This window comes from Cololabis saira, chromosome 23 (genome assembly GCF_033807715.1).
Source record: "Cololabis saira isolate AMF1-May2022 chromosome 23, fColSai1.1, whole genome shotgun sequence".
Classification (NCBI taxonomy): Eukaryota; Metazoa; Chordata; class Actinopteri; order Beloniformes; family Belonidae; genus Cololabis; species Cololabis saira.
The window spans coordinates 10,659,172-10,681,604 of record NC_084609.1 but is presented as its reverse complement, the minus strand read 5'-3'; the positions used below and the strand labels follow the sequence as shown (position 1 = coordinate 10,681,604).

General features: G+C 40.3%; 1 protein-coding gene across 7 annotated transcripts in view; it reads left to right on the top strand.

Moving 5' to 3' along the window:
- The window catches only part of magi2a (membrane associated guanylate kinase, WW and PDZ domain containing 2a), a 369,187-nt gene that overhangs the window by 218,934 nt on the left and 127,820 nt on the right, over positions 1–22,433 (top strand). For all 7 annotated transcript variants that reach the window (XM_061715304.1, XM_061715305.1, XM_061715303.1 and 4 more), the window contains 2 exons: positions 11,489–11,608; positions 20,303–20,518. In XM_061715304.1, coding sequence (XP_061571288.1) covers positions 11,489–11,608; positions 20,303–20,518 — 336 coding nt within the window. The remainder of the gene's footprint in view (positions 1–11,488; positions 11,609–20,302; positions 20,519–22,433) is intronic.

Here is a 22,433-nt window from a genome sequence, read left to right as displayed (position 1 = left end):
GATCATTGTGTTCTGCATATTGATTTTGCATTAGGAATGGGTGATATTTTTACCGTTCACGATAAACCGTCAAAAAAGTTCCGTGCGATAAACGATAAATTGAGGAATGAGAAAGAAAGAAAGAAAGAAAGAAAAGAAAGAAAGAAAGAAAGAAAAGAAAGAAAGAAAGAAAGAAAGAAAGAAAGAAAGAAAGAAAGAAAGAAAGAAAGAAAGAAAGAAAGAAAAGAAAGAAAGAAAGAAAGAAAAGAAAGAAAGAAAGAAAGAAAGAAAGAAATGAGCCTGAAAGAAAGAAAGAAAGAAAGAAGAAAGAAAGAAAGAAAGAAAGAAAGAAAGAAAGAAAGAAAGAAAGAAAGAAAGAAAGAAAAGAAAGAAAGAAAGAAAGAAAAGAAAGAAAGAAAGAAAAGAAAGAAAGAAAGAAAGAAAGAAAGAAAGAAATGAGCCTGAAAGAAAGAAAGAAAGAAAGAAAGAAAGAAAGAAAGAAGAAAGAAAGAAAGAAAGAAAGAAAGAAAGAAAGAAAGAAAGAAAAGAAAGAAAGAAAGAAAGAAAAGAAAGAAAGAAAGAAAGAAAGAAAAGAAAGAAAGAAGAAAGAAAGAAAGAAAGAAAGAAAGAAAGAAAGAGAAATATTTCCCGTTGATGACACTTTTTGTATTGGTATTTTTTTTATCGTTATTGGGTTAAATGCCAGCAATTAATCGTGATAAATTTTTTTGTCCCATACCGCCCATTCCCTATTTTGCATAGGTTTGTCTCATATGCCCTTCTTGACTAAATCACTGAGGCAATGTGGGGTTCAGCGTGCTGCACAGGGGACACTTTGATAAGTCTTGCAGGAGAGAAAGCCACCTGTGTCTCAGCCACCCTGGAGCTGAGTGGCTGAATAAAGCTGTTAAATAAGACTACACTGTTGATTTGTAGCCATGAAGGGAGTTTCCCATGACCGCTAGAATCACACCAAACCTAAATATTGCAAATTAAAACGCACAGAATTCTAAAAAATGTTTAAATGTCGCAAAAATCTTTTTACGCCTTCATGAGGGTTTTTTTTTAGATGTATCGAGAGCCCAGCTAGGGCAAAGGTCACTTTTTTTCCTCATTCACCCGTCTCCAGCCTCGCTGGAGTGATCGCCTTCGTCTTCATCTTTTGTTGACTGTTTTTCACGACAGCTGTAACAGCAGTCCCAATAATCTGGAGTCAAAGAAGAAATGCAATTTGAGCTTGTTTAATTCACTAAAATACTTCCTTTTCCTACCAATGAGGTTCTTAAACATCCGTACAAACATTTTCAGAAAATGTAGTGCTTTATGAAATCAACGTATGCATTTGATGCATAATTTATTTGTAATGATACACATTTTGAGTGTTACATCTAACTCAAGTGATCAAATCAATCAGATCTTAAGCTGCTTTTCTTTGTCTTCTCACATACGCTTGTGTGAACAATATCAAATAGGGCTGGGGGAAATGGCCTTTTATTAATATCTCTATATTTTTAGGCCATGTCACGATACACGATATATATCTCGATATTTTGCCTTAGCCTTGAATTAACACTTTGATGCTACAATCACACCAGTATGATGATTCTATATGTCTACATTAAAACATTCTTGTTCATACTGCATTAATAAATGCTAATTATAAACTTTCATGCAAAAAGGGGGAAATCACAACTTAGTCAAACAAACGAGACTGACGTATGTAACTGGGTGCACTTGTTTTATCTCTCTGAGAAGGAGAGACGAGATGAGAAAGAGTGAGATAAGCCTGTCATTTAATGCCCGTGGCTAAAAGCAAATGCGTGACAATGTATACTCAAATATTCACGATATAGTCATTTTGTACATCGCACAGAGTAGAAGCCGCGATACATCGAGTATACTCGATATATCGCCCAGCCCTAATACCAAATTAAGTTTATGAAATCTTGGCCCAGAGTTTTTGGTGGAGCAGAAACTATTATTACTTTATGTCTCAATCAGTGAGAAGAGGCCGTCGTCAGACAAGAAACGGATGCTCAGGGAATATTTTGGTAAATGCAGAAAGTAAAAGTGGGGTTTATTTTTAAATATAAGAAGGCAAGCAGTTATCTTATCGTTTCTCTCCTGCTGCTTTTTGTCCCTTCTTTATATTTCCCCATTTTCCAGCGTTATATCTGTTTATCAGCCAGCCTGTCTTCCTCCCCGCTCTCCTTGGGAGTAGGATGGGGTCATCAATATCCCCGGTCGCGTTCTAGTCAGTCCACCTAGCACCTCCTGGAGGGCAGAACTATTAATGGGATTCAGGCAGAGCCGGCAGAGGGCCAGCGGGCCGGGGAGTGCGGCTCAGTGTCTGGCTTTCTCCAATCTATCCCACATTACTGGCTGTCAATAAGCAGCAGAGCAACACACTCATTCTCACTGAACTTGAATGAACCTGAAAATCTCATTTAGTGAGCTGTAGCACAAAAATTACAGATCTTTGGTCGAGATCCAAGAGTGATGTGTTTTCTTTTTCCTTTTTTTTTTTTTTTTCTGTCTGCACTTTGCCAGACCACCAAAAACATTCAATATTAGAGAGCAGAGCAGAGACGGCGGCTCAAAGAAAACAGCAGCACAAAAACAGCCGTCCCTGCTCAATATACTTTATTAATGCTTCAATGAGACGCAGTCAGAGCTTTATTAAGATCATGAGTAAAAATACTGAATTAGTACATCGCTGCATTTGCCGTCCATAAAAGCAAAGTGCAGAGAAAGCAGCTTTCCGTTGTGCAGTTCGCTGCCCCCCATCAGTCCATTTGCCCAGAGGCGGCAGGCGGGCGCTGAATGGGAAACTAATCCATCTCTCTAATGCAAGGGCATTACAGCTGCCCGTCACTTCCTAATTGGCTAATGGCAAGATTAAAACTGTTACAATGGGCCGTGCTGACACCGTCTTGGCCATTTGCACCAGGGGGCTTTAGGGTGTGAAAGGGCGCGACCCGCCTGACACATCCACCCTCAGGCTTTTCTCCACCAAACTGGCCTTTTGTTGCTTTCGCGAGGAAAAGTCATGGAGCGCACTTCTGAAGGCTTTAAGGCTCCAGACTGATAATCCTGTCTTTAATCCCAACCTTTTAACACCAGCAGATCCACCTGAACTTGATAGTGTTGAAGAACAGCATAATTAAGAGAGATTTCAGCCGCTGCTGTTGCAACGTTCCTCCGGTGAATGTGAGCAGCAGTTTGGACACCGTGAGAATGAATGAACCACAACACATGAAAGCAGGTTTTAGGATGTTAAATTTGAGAAGATGAAACCAGCAAGAGGGAAATAGAAGAAGTACTATAATTTAAAATGGCACAAAGGATGTTTTGCTGTTTTAGCTCCACAAGCGTGGAGGTTAAGATGCTTTCAAGTCACTGTATGTAATTTAGTCTTGTTCATTCTCTTGCTCGATCAGTCTTTCATTTTCTCTTCCTTCATTACTTCCTTGAGTCTCTCAAGCTTCCCATAGAGGTCTGATGAGATCTGCTTGTTCCACGTCCACTTTCAAACCGTGCATTCACAGCAATTCCACAAAAACATAATAAATGTGTTTTCATTCGCCATCTCCAGCCTCTCTGGATGTGAGATCCCAATATTCCCAATAATCTGGAGTCAAAGAAGAAATGCAACTTGAGCTTGTTTAATTCACTAAAATACTTCCTTTTCTTACCAATAAGGTTCTTAAACATCCATGCAAACATTTTCCGAAAATTTAGTGCTTTATGAAATCAACATATACATTTGATGCATCGTGTATTTGTAATGATGCACATTTTGAGTGTTACATCCAACTCACATGATCAACTTAAATAGATCTTAAGCTGCTTTTTTTGGTCTTCTCACATACACCTGTTGAACCTGTGATTATCATTATTAGTTTTCTTACTTGAAATATTTAGTTGCAGTTTTTTTGTCAGTTTTTGTCAGTTTTTTGTGCAATACCAGATTAAGTTTATGAAATCTTCACCTACAGTTTTTGGGGGAGCAGAAACTATTATTACTTTATGTCTCAAGCAGTGAGAAGAGGCCATCGTAAGACGAGAAGAAACGGATGCTCAGGGAATATTTTGGTAAATGCAATAATTTAGTCTTATTCAGTCTCTTGCTTGATCCGTCTTTAATTTTCTCCTCCTTCATTACTTCCTTGAGTCTCTCAAGCCTCTTATAGCAGTCTGATGAGATCTGCTTGTTCCACGTCCACTTTCAAATCAACAATTCCACAAAGGCATAATAAATATGTGTTTTCACAATGCAATAAGGTGTCCAGCAATCTGGAGTCAGCATGTAATGTTTCTGGTAACTGCTTTATTCAGTCAGGACTGATTAAAAACTACATAAAATAAAAAAAAAACATGACGTTTCTACCTGATTGATGCATTCAGGGAAACACAACAGCGCTGTCCTTGGTTTCACCGCCGCTGCTGATGTTCACGGCGCTCAGTCAGCTGCAGGAGGTGAACGTGGTGTTGGCGCGAGCCGGCGATGACCAGCAGCTGCTCTTCCCGTGCCTTGCTAAGCACAGTAATGGGGTGCATTTAGCACCTCAGTTCAGGTGCCAAAGTTGGTAGAATGGCCAGTCCAGCTGGTCTCTGCCTCTCTGACCAACCTGGCGGTATTTGTTTTTGTATTTATGTCGTTCCTAAACTTTGATAGTTGTTCTGACTGCAGGCCGGCTGAACGCCAGCGGCCAACGGACCTCCAGCCGACCTAGTGCTGGGCGATATATCAAGATTTTAATATATATCGATATATTTTCAAACGCGATATGGTACGAGACAATATCGTTTATATCAATATAGCTTTTTTTTTTTTTTTTTTTTTTATGATTTTGATATAGCTTATTTTGTGACAAATTGACTTGAATGTTTTATTTGAGATTTGCACAAATGTTTTGTTATTTGCAACTGTCAACCTCAGTGGAAAAGTCTGCCTGTTACTGTCTACATTGTATTAATTGCACAGTATATTTTAATTTAATTGTTATGCAGGAAAGGGATATTTGTTTTATTTTATTCAAGAAGCATTTTTATTCTATATATGCAGGCAGTTTATTTTTATTTCATTTGTTTTATACATTTTAATATTGTGCAGACCTCTGTTAATAAAGGAACCTGTGTGACATTTGGCACGAGGCTTTGTATTAAAACTGACTGTTTTTTTAAGGGTTTGCCTCAGAAAAAAATGAAGCTAACAGAGATGCTATGCTATAATGCTTCGGGGGAAACCCCAATTATGGCACAGAAAAAATATCGATATATATCGAGTATCGCCATTTAGCTAGAAAATATCGAGATATGACTTTTGGTCCATATCGCCCAGCCCTAAGTCGACCGGCCAGACCCTCTCCGTCCATCGCTGTGATGGACTGATTTCACCGTCTTCGTGAAGTTTGCAGCCGCTCTTGCAGCCCTGCTGTTTCACACAACACCCGTTTCACCCCCGTTATCTCTCTCTTAAGACCTTCCGAGGCGAAACAGAGGTGTAACAGCCACACAAAGACATGTTAATGTTGTTTCGCCTCTGTGCTGTTCACGCAGCACAGCAGGAGAGACCGGCGTCGTCAGAGGGGGAGCAATCCGGCTGCATGAATGAGGCTGTAGTCACTTCTGCTCTGATGTCAGCTCTCCCCGGATGTGAGTGGGAATATTTTCTCAAATTAAAATCAGAAAGATAAGGGCCATTTTTTCCTCCTCGTGCCTCCTTCTGTTCCTTTCTTCACTGAAATGCCACACGCTTGCCTTTAAAACCATGAAATGTTCTTAAACCATATCTCTGGTTATTAGTCAGGCGTTACCTTCTTTTTTAATTCTCCTCTTTATTCAGGAACATGACTGCTCGCATTCAGCCAAATCAAGTCCTTTTTGTCTCACCTTGTAGTTTTGTTCCACTTCACCATCTCATTAGAAAGTGGTCGGAGACATCCTTTGTCCTGGTGTCAGAAAACCACAGCGTGGCCCTTGTCCACGATGCGCCGTGATGTTCTCTGGATGGCAAATCCATTGTCTGGGTGCCCCGTCGAGGCGTACTTGATTTCTAATCGAGTCAGGTTCACACTGTGCCGAGGGTGAAGAGATTTTACACTTTCATGTGTAACTGTGAATCAGAGGTCATATGTTTAATCTAATGTATTTTATTAAAGCTTTGAGCGATATTAATGCATTCTGAATGAGCACGAGTGCAGGTGTGAGCCCCCCTTGCAGCCGTTAGCCATGACGGGAACGTCTGGTCACGGTGCACGAGCCGGAGCTGAACTTTAGCAGGACGATGGGTGTTGACTGCAGAAACTGCTCCCACTGCAATTTAAACTGCTCTTGTCCATTTCTGTTTTCATTCACCTGCATTCTCCTGCTAGCGGCATTCACTCCACCTCCAAAGTCTTAAAAAGCCTTTTTTTGTCTTTTTTTCAGTGCTGCTTTCTGTCTCATTTATTTTCTTTCTTTCTTCGTGATCCCAGGAAAGGACGGGTGACCTGCCGCTTACTTGTGCATTTTTCACTGCCATCGTATTTTTAGTTTGCTCTGAAATCTTTGAAGACTCTCACAATCCCTAAAGCATAGAGGAAAATTCATACATTTGTTTAGTAGTGCACAGAAGTTGTACGGAAGAACCCTTTGGTGTATGAATTAATCATCGATCATCCTGTTGTATCACTTTACAGCCCCGCTGAACTCTTTCATGCATTATCATGCTTTAATTATAAAGTATATCACAAGGTCAAACTGTGTTCATTCATCTGTTGGTCTCCATTCCATTCTTTTCTCTCCTTGTAAAGGACTTTATTCTTTTCTTCTTGCCTTCTTGCCTCTGTGTTCAGTCAATTAATTACTCAGCATCATCTAATCAGCCATACCGGATAGATGATCTTTTCTCTGCCGGTTTGTCTGCATAAGAGGATTTCTTTGGGAAAGTTTTTTTTAGTTTAGTTTAGTTCATTGGTCCTTTCAATTTACACAACACAAATAACCCAAAGCCATCAGTGTTATACAAAAATATATATATTTTTTTTTGCGTATATATACAAGTACGGAAGAGTATTAGTGCCAGGCAGGAGGAAAATAAAAATAAAAAAGTCGAAATGTCGAGAAAAAAGTCGAAATGTCGAGATTAATGTTGAAATATAATTTTGAGAAAAAAGTTGAAATGTTGAGAATTTTTGACTTTATTCTTGAAATTGTATTTCAACATTAATCTCGACATTTCGACTTTTTTCGCGAAATTGTATTTCAACATTAATCTCGACATTTCGACTTTTTTCTCGACATTTCAACTTTTTTTCTTGAAATTGTATTTCAACATTGTATTTTAACATTTTTTTCTAATATAAAAAAAAAAAAATCTTTCCCTCTCAAATAGTTTTTCTCCTGCATGGCCATAATACTCTTCTGCAATACAAGTCATCCTTTTTGACCATGCTTCTTTTTTATCTAATATCCATCCTTTGCCTGTTTTTGTTCCCTCTCTCTCCCTTTGCAAGACTTTCACTTAATAATGACTCTTATTATTTCTATAAACTCATAAATAAAATGATTGCACCTGTTTTCATTTCAAACATTAAAACATGTTTGCAGAAAATAGCTGGATCTATTTTTAGTCGTGTGTCCTGCACTCCTGAATTGGCCCAGAAAGACATCTGGAGGGATTTCGAGTCTCCTTTTTAAAAATGACAAAAATGACAAACACAAGATATAACTAACCCAAATAAGCCTACCGGACTTATTAAGGACATAATATCATACTTAAGAGCAGTTGCTTTATTTTCCCAGCTAAACGGAAACGTGACCCATATGCAGTGTGTTGAAAATTGATCTGCTTTGTGACCGCCTCCTTTAAAAAATCGTCACCGCGGAGAAGTCCCCGCCAGAAGATGCTGCTAAATATAGCTGCAACATCAAAGGTCCTCTTTTTGAATGTGTGTGCATGCTGCTCAGTCAGTAGCTCTACCTAAGGGGGGGGGTGCAATCAAGAAGCGCGTCAATAGAGGTGTGACAAACACACACACACAAACAGTTTCAATTACTGTTGTTGGTTTTTTGTGCTCCCTGCAAATCATTTGCTCCTCCGAGCTCCATCACATCACTGCGGCTTGTTTTAACTGGAAGGTTGGGACTTTTCTGCACGGGATGGCTCTGTGCTCGACCATCTGTCGGGGTCATGTGTTTGAGAAATAAACCGGCTCTCCTCGTAAACTGCTGCAGTCACCAAGCAAGCAACTTTTGTCAGATTTTCTCTTCTTTTTCGGGTGTGTTTTGCGTACCGTTTTGGCGTGAGTTTAGCGTCTGATGCCCTTACTTACAAAAACCTCCCCATTTATCCAGGAAGTACGTCAGGTTGTGAGGTTCGGTGTCCTGTCTCAGGGTTGTGTGACACTTGATGGGTCCATCACAGCTGCATCACCATCAGACAAAAAGGATCATGCAGCCTGTTTGTTTTACCATAAATTCAAACGACTATTTAACATAAAAACAAGGTTTACACAAAGCTTGATTATCACCTAATTTGAATTTATTTCGGTGGATCATGAAGATGCTGGTTTGAATTAATCTAAATCTTAAATAACAATCATTGCATTTCATTTATGGGTCTTATTGGTCATCTTCTGCCTTAATTTGACAAGAAAAACAGATATAAAAGCAGGATAGAACCACAGGAATGTTGAAATGGTTAAATAAGATTCTTCTGATCCTGATCCAACTCTGTTTAAACTTCATTTGACAAAGATGTAACTAACTCTATGTAGCTAAGCTTTGCCTAAATGTTAGTTTTGGATCATTAGTGGACAATAATCACACATTTGAAGCTGCTCTGTGACACTTGTGTCCTTATTGTCTCACTAGAACACAAAAGCATCCCGGGAATTATTCATGGACTCACCCTACACCCAGATTTGTATTTACAGATGGTTTGCTGAGTGTTTATCGCAGATATTCATCATCTTGTTATTTCTGTTTTGTCTTATCTCTGAGTTATGACTTTATTATCAGGCACTTAGAAATAAGAATGCCTTATTGTGTACGTTCATGTTTATATGCATGTGGACTGGGAAGGTCAGATACTGTCACTCCAGACACGTTTGGGTACGTTCTTTCATGTCAGCTGTGAACGAGTGCTGGTCGCTTCTGATCGGAAGTCGTAGGATGCATTTTAATGCCAGATCTGGACAGGGTCTTATTTTTAATGATTTCATTCCCTGATTGTTGTGTGATTTAAGAAAATCTTGGACTTGGGGATGGAGTTATTGTAGGTTTTGGAGAAGTGTCATCCCAGGAAAAAAATTATTGGAAAAGGACTTTCAAGTTGGAATGAAAAGCTTAAAAAATGTCAAAACACGGAGTCTGAAAGTCCAAGATTTGATGGATGATTGATTGGCTGAAACCGAACACAGGATTTGCACATCAGGGCGGTGTTATACTTGATCCTAGTGGCTGTGCTTCAAATGAGGACAGTGTTATCCACTTTTGGATCACTTTTTCCCTCTCGAGACGTTTGCAGCGTTGCTCTTGTTTGCATGTATAATAGTCTCTTAACGCATGAATTTAAAGTGATTAGGAGATATTTTCAAACCCATATCCAGTTAGTGGATGACTTTTGTACCGTTTTAGAAGAAATGCAGTGCAAACATCTCCAGCAGCCAGTTCATGAAGCCACAAGTACATTCCAGCCGTTAGGAATGGGCGATATTTTACCGTTCACGATAAACCGTCAAAAAAAATCCTCACGATAAGAATTTGTCATCTCGCGGTAAAAACGATAAATTCCTGTTGATGTTTTTGTGTAAAACTGATTTATGGTTCTGTGTTAAATCCACGCACAACATACGTGAAGGAAGGAAGGAAGGAAGGAAGGAAGGAAGGAAGGAAGGAAGGAAGGAAGGAAGGAAGGAAGGAAGGAAGGAAGGAAGGAAGGAAGGAAGGAAGGAAGGAAGGAAGGAAGGAAGGAAGGAAGGAAGGAAGGAAGGAAGGAAGGAAGGAAGGAAGGAAGGAAGGAAGGAAGGAAGGAAGGAAGGAAAGAAGGAGAGAGCAGGAGGAAAGAAGGAGAGAGCAGGAGGAAGGAAGGAAGGAAGGAAGGAAGGAAGGAAGGAAGGAAGGAAGGAAGGAAGGAAGGAAGGAAGGAAGGAAGGAAGGAAGGAAGGAAGGAAGGAAGGAAGGAAGGAAGGAGCCTGAAAGAAAGAAAGAAAGAAAGAAAGAAAGAAAGAAAGAAAGAAAGAAAGAAAGAAAGAAAGAAAGAAAGAAAGAAAGAAAGAAAGAAAGAAAGAAAGAAAGAAAGAAAGAAAGAAAGAAAGAAAGAAAGAAAGAAAGAAAGAAAGAAAGGATAAATTCCTGTTGATGACGTTTTTGTGTAACAGACATGGCGGATCTGAGAGCGAGATAGATTTATAGTTACAAAGGTGGAGTTGAATTGGTATTTTTTTATCGTCATTTTTATCGTTACCGGGATAAATGCCAGAAATTATCGTGATACATTTTTTAGTCCATACCGCCCATCCCTACCAGCCGTTCATTTCTTTCTACGGGAGTTAGGAAGACTAGAGCCAGCAGATCCGATCAACGACCCATTTCACCCTCTCTGACTCTTAGGTGCACCCTCTTACCCCATTCCTCGAAGTAAGGAGTTCTGTTGGTTCGCTTAAAATTTTGTGCAATAATCAGCGTTTCTGGAAATACTTTTGGCTCCTCGTTGCCCACAAGTAATACAAGTGCTAGGCTTCCCCTGGCAGAACTTTACACTTGCTGCATTGATATTGGAGCATTCTCAGCTGGCTTTATTTAGAGAACTAATCCCCCCCCCCCGCCCCCCCCCCTCCTCCTCCACCAGTGGTGATCAGAGCCACATTGTTTCACTTTCAGCTTTAACACACACAGATGGATGCTATATAAGCCGTGGTGTGGGTCTAACAAGTGTGTTTTACGGGCTCTGCTTTTAGTGTGAACCTTGCTGGGAGATGTGAAAACCCATTCTCCACCTCAGGGATTGAGTGCTGGATGTTATCACAGCTGGGATCACTTTTAACAAGTCTAATTAGGACACGGCTACGAGGAAGTATTTAGGAAGTCGTTTGTGGCGGCAGTTTAACATTGTAAACACTTTCACACACTGGGTTTTAGTAGCCGGGGCAGAAATAATTGTCATGTCAGTGAACTTGTCTTGAAATACTGCTGGTACCGCGGTGGAGTGCTGTCGTAATCGTCCCCGTGTTCAGCCCGGTCTTCACGGGGTTGTCAGCGCCATGTGAATCGACTTGATTTCACCTGTTGGCGTTGGAATTGCATCACTTGGCCTCCAAATGTTTGTCTCTCCTCCCCCAGCCGAAAGCAAATTGCTCAAATGTTATCTCAGCACTTCAGGAGCAAAAGGAGACAAAGGTGGAAAAAGGACACTTGATAAATGGAGCTGAGGCGGGGTCAGTGTGTTTCAGCCCCGATTTGTCAGCCCCTTGTCTTTGTTTAAAGTTTTTCTCTTGACGGTTCTTTCTTTTCCACCCTGCAGGCACCACCAGGCAGCCCAAGGAGGGAGAGGTCCCGGGGGTGGATTACAATTTTGTGACTGTTGACCGGTTTATGGAATTGGAGAAAAGCGGAGCCTTGCTGGAGAGCGGAACGTACGAAGGTAATGATCGTAGCTCGGCCCGACGGCATCCGCGATTGTCGTCGGTCGTCTTTTGAGATATTTTCAATCCCCCCTCAGAAATGTTATGCTTCGGTGTGACAGAGCGACTGAGTGGCAGCACTTTGGATGAAGTAGGAGATCAGGCTTATCATTCCACATCTTCACAAGTGCGTTTCCATCTCTCCGTCTTTTAGAGGAGAAGTGTCATCAGTCATGATGGACACTCAAAGGAGTCTCGCATAAATTCTGAATTGAGAAAAGCCAGCACACACACAAATACACACACACACACACACACACAGAGCCGCCTGGGACATTTGTGAGGCCCTGTGCGAAATGGTGGGGGGGGGGCCCGCAAAATTTTTGGGTTTTTCGGGTCGGATTGAGTGTCTTTATGTGCAATTTTAACTCTCCAATTATCAAAATACTGGATACCTTCCCCTGCCTCATCATCATCTCTTGCCTCGACGCGGGGGCCCCACGGCTGCTTGAGACCCGGTTGGATCGGTGATTTTTGTAACAAATTTATCAAACGAGCCTTTCAGAGAGGCATTAAACTCTTCCATTTTCTTTAGTTTTTTTTCTTTTTTCATCCCCTGATGGAAATTTCCTGAATCTGTCTCGTTCTCTCGACATTGTGTGACAGTTTGTTCCAACTCCACCCGTCTGGATCAGAGCAGCTTGTGTCTGCGCTTGGTCTGATCAGTTGTATTGAACAACAGACACATATATTTATTGATATGCACAGACTAGTACACATTTAGGTCTGTAATGGAACGTGTCTGTTGATATTTATAAGGGAAAAAACGAAAAACAAAAACGAAAAAAAAAATAAAAAATTGAAAAAAAAAAAAAAAAACGGCCCATAGCGCGAGGCCCCTTGGGGCGCGAGGCCCCGTGCGGTCGCACGGTTCGCACACCCCTTGCGGCGGCTCTGCACACACAGCCGTGTACTGTCTTCAAGTTGGCCGTCTCCTGAAACTCAGTCCCGGCTGCAGCTCTTCACTTTCCTAATCAAAGCAAACAGGCACATTCTGTCCTCTCTCCTGTGGTCAGGCAGGCCCGAGGATTGGATTTTAAACTACTCACAAAGCTGCTGCAACTATCCGGCTGACCACCCCCAGGCCTCAGGAGACCCCGGCCTTTATATAGGTAACACACGGCAGCCGGCTTTTCCTTCTCCGAGCTGGCAATCCTGGACGGAGGAGGGAGTTTAGATTGTGTTAGATCTTCTTTGGTGATGGGATCTTCTTTTCACGTGATGCCGGGGGGGATTTTCTGCCTCGGCCGATTGATCGTCGCAGTTTTTTCTTTTTTTTCCAGTTTAAAATTTAGTGGCCAATTAGATATAGAAGAACAGGAGAAAAAACTTTTTCAGGGAAAGAGTTACACTAGGAAAGATTTGTTATCTTAAAGAGCCGGAAATGTTCATTTCAGTTCTTTCTATGTTTCTTTAAAAAATAACTGAATGTTTGACATCCCATCGCTTCACTCAGTCTTCATCTAATCATGTGACTCAGGGAGCAGCTTTTTTACTTGTTAATTTCTCCGTTTACAACCTTTATTATAATTACTTCCCTCTTTGCTGGCTGGTAGCCAAAAGCAGCAGGAACTTTTCTCCTGGATCTGGGCTCCTTGCAGAGATCATTACCTCAACCCCACCGACATCTCCACTCGCAGGAAGCAGGAGCTAAACAGAGCAGATATTTTACTCCAGAAGCAGCACCTGCAGGGAGGTAAAAGTTTTAAGATAACCAGAAACAGTACTGATTGCTCAAGTATTCCCATCCTTCGATTTTCCACCTTTACAGTACAGTATGTCTCGGGCGTCTCAGGTTTAATCAAAACAGGTGCTCATTAAATCTGTTGATTTCAAGTTCTGCTGCAAGAATCGTTACTACTATTTTTAAACACCACATTCAGTGTGTTTAAATGATAATAGAAGATTTAGGAAATTTAGCACAAATCAGAATGTATTTCAATAATTCAGGTTTTAAATCTGTAAAAGAAAAAAAGGGAACCTGAACAGCTTCCATCAAGTGAAGTTCTGTTTGACACATCTAACTTTGCAGCTGCCACCCTTGAATGACTTCTTATGGTGACACAACATCCCTCCATCCATCATCTCTACTCACTTACTGCTCTTTAGTGGCACCAGGGTCAGGTGTGCATCCTGGACAGGTCACCGGTCCACCGCCGGGCGTAACACAACATGATGTGAGAAATCTGTGAATCAACGAGGATTTTCAGAAAAAAACACCTCACTTCATTTACTATCTAATCTTGTGTGAATGGCAAATATCATTCATACAAGATGCTTTTCTCCGACACTTTCACAGACCTGTCTGAGGGGAGTAGTGAGGAGAGCCTAAATGTTACCAGCGCTCCTTTCAGAGTCAAGACCCTGATTATTAAACACTTAAACCGCACAGCAGGACCAGTCAGAAATGCTGTTAACGTCAAATTAAAACTAGACAACGTTCAGGAACATGTGGCATTCTCTTTATTCTGAAGCTGAGTGTCCGCGACTGTCGTTTATTTGTTTATTTATTAGGATCCCCATTAGCCATCACTCCGTTGTGGGAGTAATGGCTATCCTTCTTGGGCTCCTCACACAGGACACAATTATATACATAATAAAAACATACAGAATAATAAGTATAGAATTATACATGGTAGTAACACAGAAAAAACTACAATATTTAAATAATTTACCACAGTGTCGACTACTAATTACAATTGGAAAAGATTGTTAAAACCTGTTTTCAAATGTGTCACTAATATCAGTTTTTTCCACGCCCCATGCCACGCCCCCTACGCCAGATCAGGGCCAAAAGTCTGAAACTGAAAAAAAGATGTGAAACTGAAAAAAAAAAAATTGAAACTGTAAAAAAATAAGTTCATGATCAAAACTTGAATTTTCAGGTTCAAATCTTAGTTTTTCAATTACAATTTCATTTTCAAATTAGCAAAACTTTTGCTAACTTTGGCCTTAATTTGGCTCCATATTTTCACATCAACTCAATACCTAGGCTTATGAAACCAAAAAACAGCAAAAACAAAAGCTCGTCCGTCTCTTCTGTCCTCAATCTGGATCCAAACTGGTCAGAGCTGCAGGACTGAGAGCAGAAATCTGATGTAGAAATCCACGTTTCGTGATATGACCAGTCTTGTGTGGCCCTGCTGCATCGGCCCTGAATCAGGAGAGGCTGAGACTGATGAGCTTGGAGTCGGCAGCTCTGACGCTCTTCTGCACCACAACTCTCTGATGGCCGTTGTTCTTTACCAAACTCTCTCCAAGCACGGATGAGCGCTGAAATCAGTTTTATTTTCTACAAAAGATTCCAGTTTATTAAACACATGTAATCCGGTTATTTAGACACTTCTGCTGGGTGTTTCAAGAATTTTACCGTAGATGACGCCGTCAGCGTCACATTCTTGAATATGTTGTCATTCCTGTTTCCTGTCTTCTCTCTTATCAAATGTGTTGTATTCCCAAAACAGTAGCTGGTTTGATGAATTGTGGTGATTATCTGTCTGTGAAACTCTGCAATGTGTGCTTTTTTTTAAGTTACTGCACTGGCCTCTGCTGTGATTGAGAGCCAACAAGTATTACTGCCAATCCTATAGGTGAATAGTGTACTAGCGACCAGCACGTCAGACGTGCTCAGACAGACTCTCTTACTGCTAAATCAGTGGGTTCCTCCCATCCTCTGTCTGAAAGAGCTATTACATTTGTTTTTCTTAAGTTTTAAGAAAAACTTTGAGTTGTGGTATCTGAGACTTCTTCTTTATCTTTTAAGGTGGTTGTATCCATTAGATTCAAGTTTATTTTAGCAGTACACGTCATAAATACATGGCAGTGAAATGCAGTCAGCCTGCAACCAGAAGTGGGGAATGTATGCAATAATAGAATTAGAGTTAGGAATTATCATAAGTGCTCCGTACAACATGAAGAGGCAGTGGAAAATATGAAAAGTACCAACCGTAGTGCAGTACATATATGTACAATATGCTAAATATGTACCTGTACTTTATGCGTACTATCACATGGCAATTTCCCACTAGTACATACTCAGCTCTCCTCATCTCAGCTCGGCTCGACTCAACTCGGCCTGGTTTCTTTCCATAACAATTCAGCACCTGGAGCAGAAGTAGGAGGTTGGAGCGAAGCTGCTGTGACGTATTTGATTGTGTATCTGAACGAAGAAGACAACAACACTAAAGATGTAGAACCTGGAGGAGATGATATATGTGCTGCGGAGGAGGCGAGCTGAGCTGGGCTGAGTAGGTACTAGTGGAAAAGTGTGTAATTGTTGCATCTTACAGGCACTTTTGGCAAACACCTCATACTTGAAGATCCGCCAGCCATGAAGCTGTAGCTTGTAGGTTCACACATGGAGCACGCTTAGATCTCTGAGGGAAACCTTCAGGACTTGTGTCTGGCAGTACGTTTACATGCACTAACAGAAATTCAAATTGTTGCCTTAATCCGACAGATATCTAATTTTTAAAAGCCCCATATAAACCTTAGTTGGGCTTTAGTTGAACCGAACTGAAGCTCTTGAGTTCGAGCTTTTAGTCCCAGATAATGCGCCATCATCCGAGTTATTCCGGCATGCACGCTTAGCCGAGCTGCTGACCGCCCTGGGACTCTCCCTTCCCGGGATAACAACAGTCACGGCATCACAACAACACGGTGACAGAAGAAGAGAGAGACCTTGCTGCATCTTACCTGCAACACAATCAGCTTAGTATCTACGATATTTACAGAGCTGCTGCATCATTAGTGTCCATTTTTTCGCATGTTGTTGTTCTCCTTTGCTCTTGTTTACCACTTGCACTGGAAGGACGCCAACGAGAAAGTGCGTGTGGTGCCCATAGACATATATACGTAGACGCCGCATCGAGTGTTCTTGCCCGCTGCTGTGATACGTCAACGTCGCCGCCATATTGGATTTGGCAAGACTGCGCTGTAAACTAATACAAGTGAATGGACTTATTTTCATAAAGCGCCTTTCTACAAAGAAATGTACGTTTTACGTCTCATTTATTCATTCACACGCACTAATATACTTGGGAAACAGTTAGGCACCAAATATAATATATTTAATTTTCTCAGATGGTAAAAATAAGAACTTTATTGATCCCACATAGGAGTAATTCATGTTATATCAGCTATAGTGAACAAGGTAGTGCCTAAAACAATATATACCCCCTCCCTCACAAAAAATAGATCAACAAAACAAATTTAAAATTTTTCAAAAAACAAAATAACATATTTGAACAATTTTTCAGACAATAAAATAACATTTGAACCATTTTTCAGACGATAAAATAATTGAAATCTACAAAAAATAGTTAAAATATGTTATTTTGTTACTTGAAAATTTAAAAATATGTTTTGTTGATGAGAAAATATGTTTCTCTATTTTTCTTAGTTTTGTGAGGGTTTTGTGATGTTATTTTATTGTCTGAAAAATGGTTCAAATATGTTATTTTGTTTTTTGAAAAATTTTAAATTTGTTTTGTTGATCTATTTTTCTCTATTTTTCTTATTTTTGTGAGGGGGGATATATATTGTTTTTCGGCACTACCTTGTTCTCTATAGCTGATATAACATGAATTACTCCTATGTGGGATCAATACATTTCTTATTTTTGCCATCTGAGAAATTGAAATATATTATATTTGGTGCCTAACTGTTTCCCAAGTATATTAGTGCATGTGTGAATGAATAAATGAGACGTAAACGTACATTTCTTTGTAGAAAGGCGCTTTATGAAAATAAGTCAATTTACTTGTATTAGTTTACAGCCCAGTCTTGCCACATCCAATATGGCGTTGACGTACGACTTAGCACTCGATGGGGCGTCTACGTTTATATTTATGGTGGCGCCACCTAGAGTCAAACACACCTCATTCAATAATCGATTGTCTTCTCGTGCATGTATACTCGGATTTCTCTGAACCTCCAGTTTAATCCTTAACTAGATTGTTGCCAATAGCTTGATTTAGATGTGCATGTAACCCCACTGAGTGTTTCTGCACTACTCCCATCAGTCTTTTTCCTCATTGCACACGTCATGTTTTCCCACGGTGTAAACATGATGTTTTAATAGGTCTTCCTGACGAAGACAGCAAAATGATCCTCATGGATTTTTCACAGGTCATCTTCAGTTGTGTGACCTTTCCACCCGGGTGGATCTGGGTTGAGAAGCTTCCCTGGAAGCGGAGCTCACAACTCCTGACAGAGCCGCTGCTGATTTTATTCATTTATTGTCTTGTTTTTCTTGAGAGGCTTTGATAAACTCGGGAGGTAACAACAGAAACATTGCTTGGATGCTGCATCTCATTCGTCGTTCTTTGTTTTGTGAAAGAACCTGTCAAGTCAACTACAGCCCCTTTTTCTCTGAAAGCTTAGCAATAAATGAATATCGTGAAAAGAGATAATACAGAAGATGAACTCACAACCCTGAATAATCAACTAGATGTACAGTAGCCAACATTTGAAGCGGATCAGACACAAACAGGTTGTGTACAATATCCGTTCATGACTTAGGACTTTGATCAAGTGTTTTGATCTATTTAAAATGTTGACTACCATGGTTTTTTTTTTAATATTTCCAATAGATCTGTGCTCCTGTTACACAGTGTTCCCATCATTTTTCAGCAGTTTTCAGTCTATTCTCTACACTCTCAGAAGACAGTGGCTGTTAAAAAGAAAAACCTCAAGTAAGAAAGTATCCAAATCCCAAAACATGAAGTTATTAGGTTTTCACAGTGACTGATGGAGGCTGTCGGAGAGTTGGGCTGCTGCCAGCATTTAAATTGAGCAAAAGTAAAATGTAAAAAAATCAAGTTAAAAGATGGTGGAAGACGCTGTTGGGTCGGTGCCAAGTCAAGAGCTGCAGCTCTCAGAGGTACCGGAGGTCGCTGCTTTTGACCAGAGGCCAGAACTGAGAGAAAGATTCTCATTATTCAGCCCAAACATCACAGAAACACACTGTTATTTGCCAAAAAAAAAAAGCGATTCATGTGTTAGTGCAAAAGTTACAGTTACCTAGGGAGAAAATCGACAACAAAAATAGTTGGAATCGGTTCATGCCTTGCTATTTGTAGGTCAAACTGTCTTTGTAAATGTGCTGGTGTCCTAGTGAAGAGTAGTAATGTTGGAAAACGTGATCTTGAGCTCCGGGCTTGTGTGTGCATGGATTAGCTGGATTAAACATGGAAGAGCATAAGAAGTGGGAAGAAGAAAAAAAAAACACTCATTCCACCCTGTAGATGTTCCACCAGTGTCACAACTGTAATCCCACTTCAGTCATCCTCACTTTCTTCACTCTCCGGGCCTCTTTCATGTGCTTTTCTTTCTCCTTTCCTCCACATCTGACTCTTTCTGGCTCTCTTTGCATTAACCTCACGATCATGGAACTTATTTTTTATAACTGTCTTCTTTTAAGATGTTATATTAGAAAAGAAATCTCACCTTTTACTGTTGCCCTGTGGGTTTTTTAAATGTAAATGGTAAAATAGTGATGAATAATGGATAAATAAACCCGTTCAGCTTATAAAGAATAAGCATTTTGGCCCTTAAGCTATGTCACTAGTAGGGATGGGCGATATTTTATCGTTCACGATAAACCGTCAAAAGAATTCCCCACGGTAAGAATTTGTCATCTCGCGGTAAAAACGATAAATTCCCGTTGATGACGTTTTTGTGTGAAGTCGGATTTATGGTTCTGTGGTTAAATCCACGCACAACGTACGTGAAGGAAGGAAGGAAGGAAGGAAGGAAGGAAGGAAGGAAGGAAGGAAGGAAGGAAGGAAGGAAGGAAGGAAGGAAGGAAGGAAGGAAGGAAGGAAGGAAGGAAGGAAGGAAGGAAGGAAGGAAGGAAGGAAGGAAGGAAGGAAGGAAGGAAGGAAGGAAGGAAGGAAGGAAGGAAGGAAGGAAGGAAGGAAGGAAGGAAGGAAGGAAGGAAGGAAGGAAGGAAGGAAGGAAGGAAGGAAGGAAGGAAGGAAGGAAGGAAGGAAGGAAGGAAGGAAGGAAGGAAGGAAGGAAGGAAGGAAGGAAGGAAGGAAGGAAGGAAGGAAGGAAGGAAGGAAGGAAGGAAGGAAGGAAGGAAGGAAGGAAGGAAGGAAGGAAGGAAGGAAGGAAGGAAGGAAGGAAGGAAGGAAGGAAGGAAGGAAGGAAGGAAGGAAGAAGCCTGAAAGAAAGAAAGAAGCCTGAAAGAAAGAAAGAAGCCTGAAAGAAAGAAAGAAGCCTGAAAGAAAGAAAGAAGCCTGAAAGAAAGAAATTAGCCTGAAAGAAAGAAATTAGCCTGAAAGAAAGAAGGAAAGAAGGAAAGATATGAGCCTGAAAGAAAGAAAGAAAGAAAGAAAGAAAGAAAGAAAGAAAGAAAGAAAGAAAGAAAGAAAGAAAGAAAGAAAGAAAGAAAGAAAGAAAGAAAGAAAGAAAGAAAGAAAGAAAGAAAGAAAGAAAGAAAGAAAGAAAGAAAGAAAGAAAGAATTCCCATTGATGACGTTTTTGTATTGGTAGTTTTTTATCGTTATCGGGATAAATGCCAGAAATTATCGTGATAAATGTTTTAGTCCATACCGCCCATCCCTAGTCACTAGTCAGAATAAAACTGTATGTACTTAAAAATACTTTGTTTCTAAATTCATTTTTTTGATTCTCACCTTGTGCTCCAGATAACTTTTACGGCACCCCGAAGCCTCCAGCCGAGCCCAGCGCTCTGCTGCTAAATGTAACAGACCAGCTGCTGCCGGGTGCCAGACCGAGCTCCGAGGGCAAGAGGAAGAGGAACAAGTCAGTCAGAAACATGGAAAAAGCCAGCATCGAGCCCCCAGAGGAGGAGGAGGAGGAGAGGCCCATCGTCAACGGCAACGGCGTTGCCATCACCCCAGGTCAGCCCCCGACAACAACCTCCACAGACACGGAGTCACAGGTCGGCCGAGGTCGGTCGCAGCAGCCGGGTCTCCAGTCCCGCTCAGACTCTGCACAGGTTCAGTCTCAACTCACAGCAATAGTACCGTCAAGGGTGGTTGCCTAGCAACTGAGGCAGGAGTAGATTGCTTTTACACGGGTTTCTTAGAGGATGGTTTTCATGTAGACTTTTAATTGGTCACACAAATATATTTAAATGCAGTTTGATAATATTATATATACATTGTGAATTGTAATGACCTCATGCAGGAGTGATTTACTCTGCAGTCCAGTCTTATTTTTCTAATTAAAGCATTAGTGCCGTGTTTCTCTAGTGCTTGGTATCATTCATGAGGTATCGTTATTGAAAATGGTGTAAGAGCAGATAGCCGGGAGGCAAACACATATATTGTCATCCAATTTAAAAGTATCTCTGCAGGCTGTTTAAAACGGATATTTCTACCCAGTTCCTCCTCACTCGTCAATCGAACTATTGTTATCTGGACGTTTAAGAAATGTTTTTTAAAATAAATGGATTTTTATTCAGTAATTTGTAGTGATGCACCGAAATGAAAATGTGTGGCCGAAACCGAAAATAATAATAAACACTTGGCCGAATACCGAACAATACCGAACATGGTTCTTCGCAGATTTTTCATTTATTTTGCCAATTTTTTCACCATGAAAAAATTGGCAAAATAAATTGGCAAAATTTTTTCACCATTGCATAAATCAAATAAATTTGATTTAGGCATGCTTTTAAAAGAAAAAAATATTTTACAAAATTACAAGGTAGAAAACATTTGTTGAACATAAAAAACTGAACATTTTTAAAATTTCCCAGCATTTCTTAAATATTCCAGCAGACATTATACCAGCAAAGAACAATAACTTAAAATAAATAAATTAGCAAAATACATTTTTTGGCCATCTTTGAGCCTACGTTAGGCTTAACTGACTGAACATTGTAACATAGGCCTTGAAACAATAAAAATGCATTAAAGCGCTCAGGGTTTTTTATCATTTCAAATGATAAATCAAACTTGTAGTGCTGAAAGACTTTGCAGATGTGCCCCCTCTAGATATTTGAGCAGAACATTCATTGCAGCCATTCTTGTATTATTCTTTGCCACTCTAAAATACTTCCGCACTGCTGACATGTTTGCACCACTTCACGCTCTTCCACGTTTGATTTCGTCATCTGAACGCACCTGTAATAGATTGATTTATGTTGTTTTGGTTCCACTTGCTGGTGAATGTTAGGTAAAATTCTTATGTGGTTAGTTTTTGGTTGGCCAACTATTTATGTGGTGCGCAACAGTTACGGAGCGGCCAGTCTATTTCCTTATATTACAACGCCGTTATTAATTGTTCGGTTTTTTCCCACTTATTCCACCGAACACCGAAAGTGTTTTTTTGCCATTTTCGGCCGAAAAATTTCGGTTACTGAACAATCGGTGCATCACTAGTAATTTGCAACAAGGGCAAAAGTCTTGAGCTTGTTATTCATTTAAAAGTTGGACAAAAATTCATATATTTGTTCACTTTGAGTTATGAGATTAAAAATACACCAACATCAGATGCATCAGCAGTATCACGCATCATGGTTTCTGAAGCTGAAGTTATCTTTATCACTCATGTGTCAGTTGGCTTTATTTGCAAATACTATGTCTCTGATCTGACAGATTTGGCTCTTTTATTAGCTCTTTTAAATGTATCTGTGAAAAGACAGAGAACGGGATACGTTGGCCCCGTTATCTGTTATCATTGTAACAGCTGGTTTCACCGGAAGCGAGCGCTAAGAGATTGGCTGTTGCTTCCAGAGGTTAAGATGACGCCTGAATAGAGACGGAGAATGAGGTGCCGAGGCACATCTAATTATACTTTATATTGTGT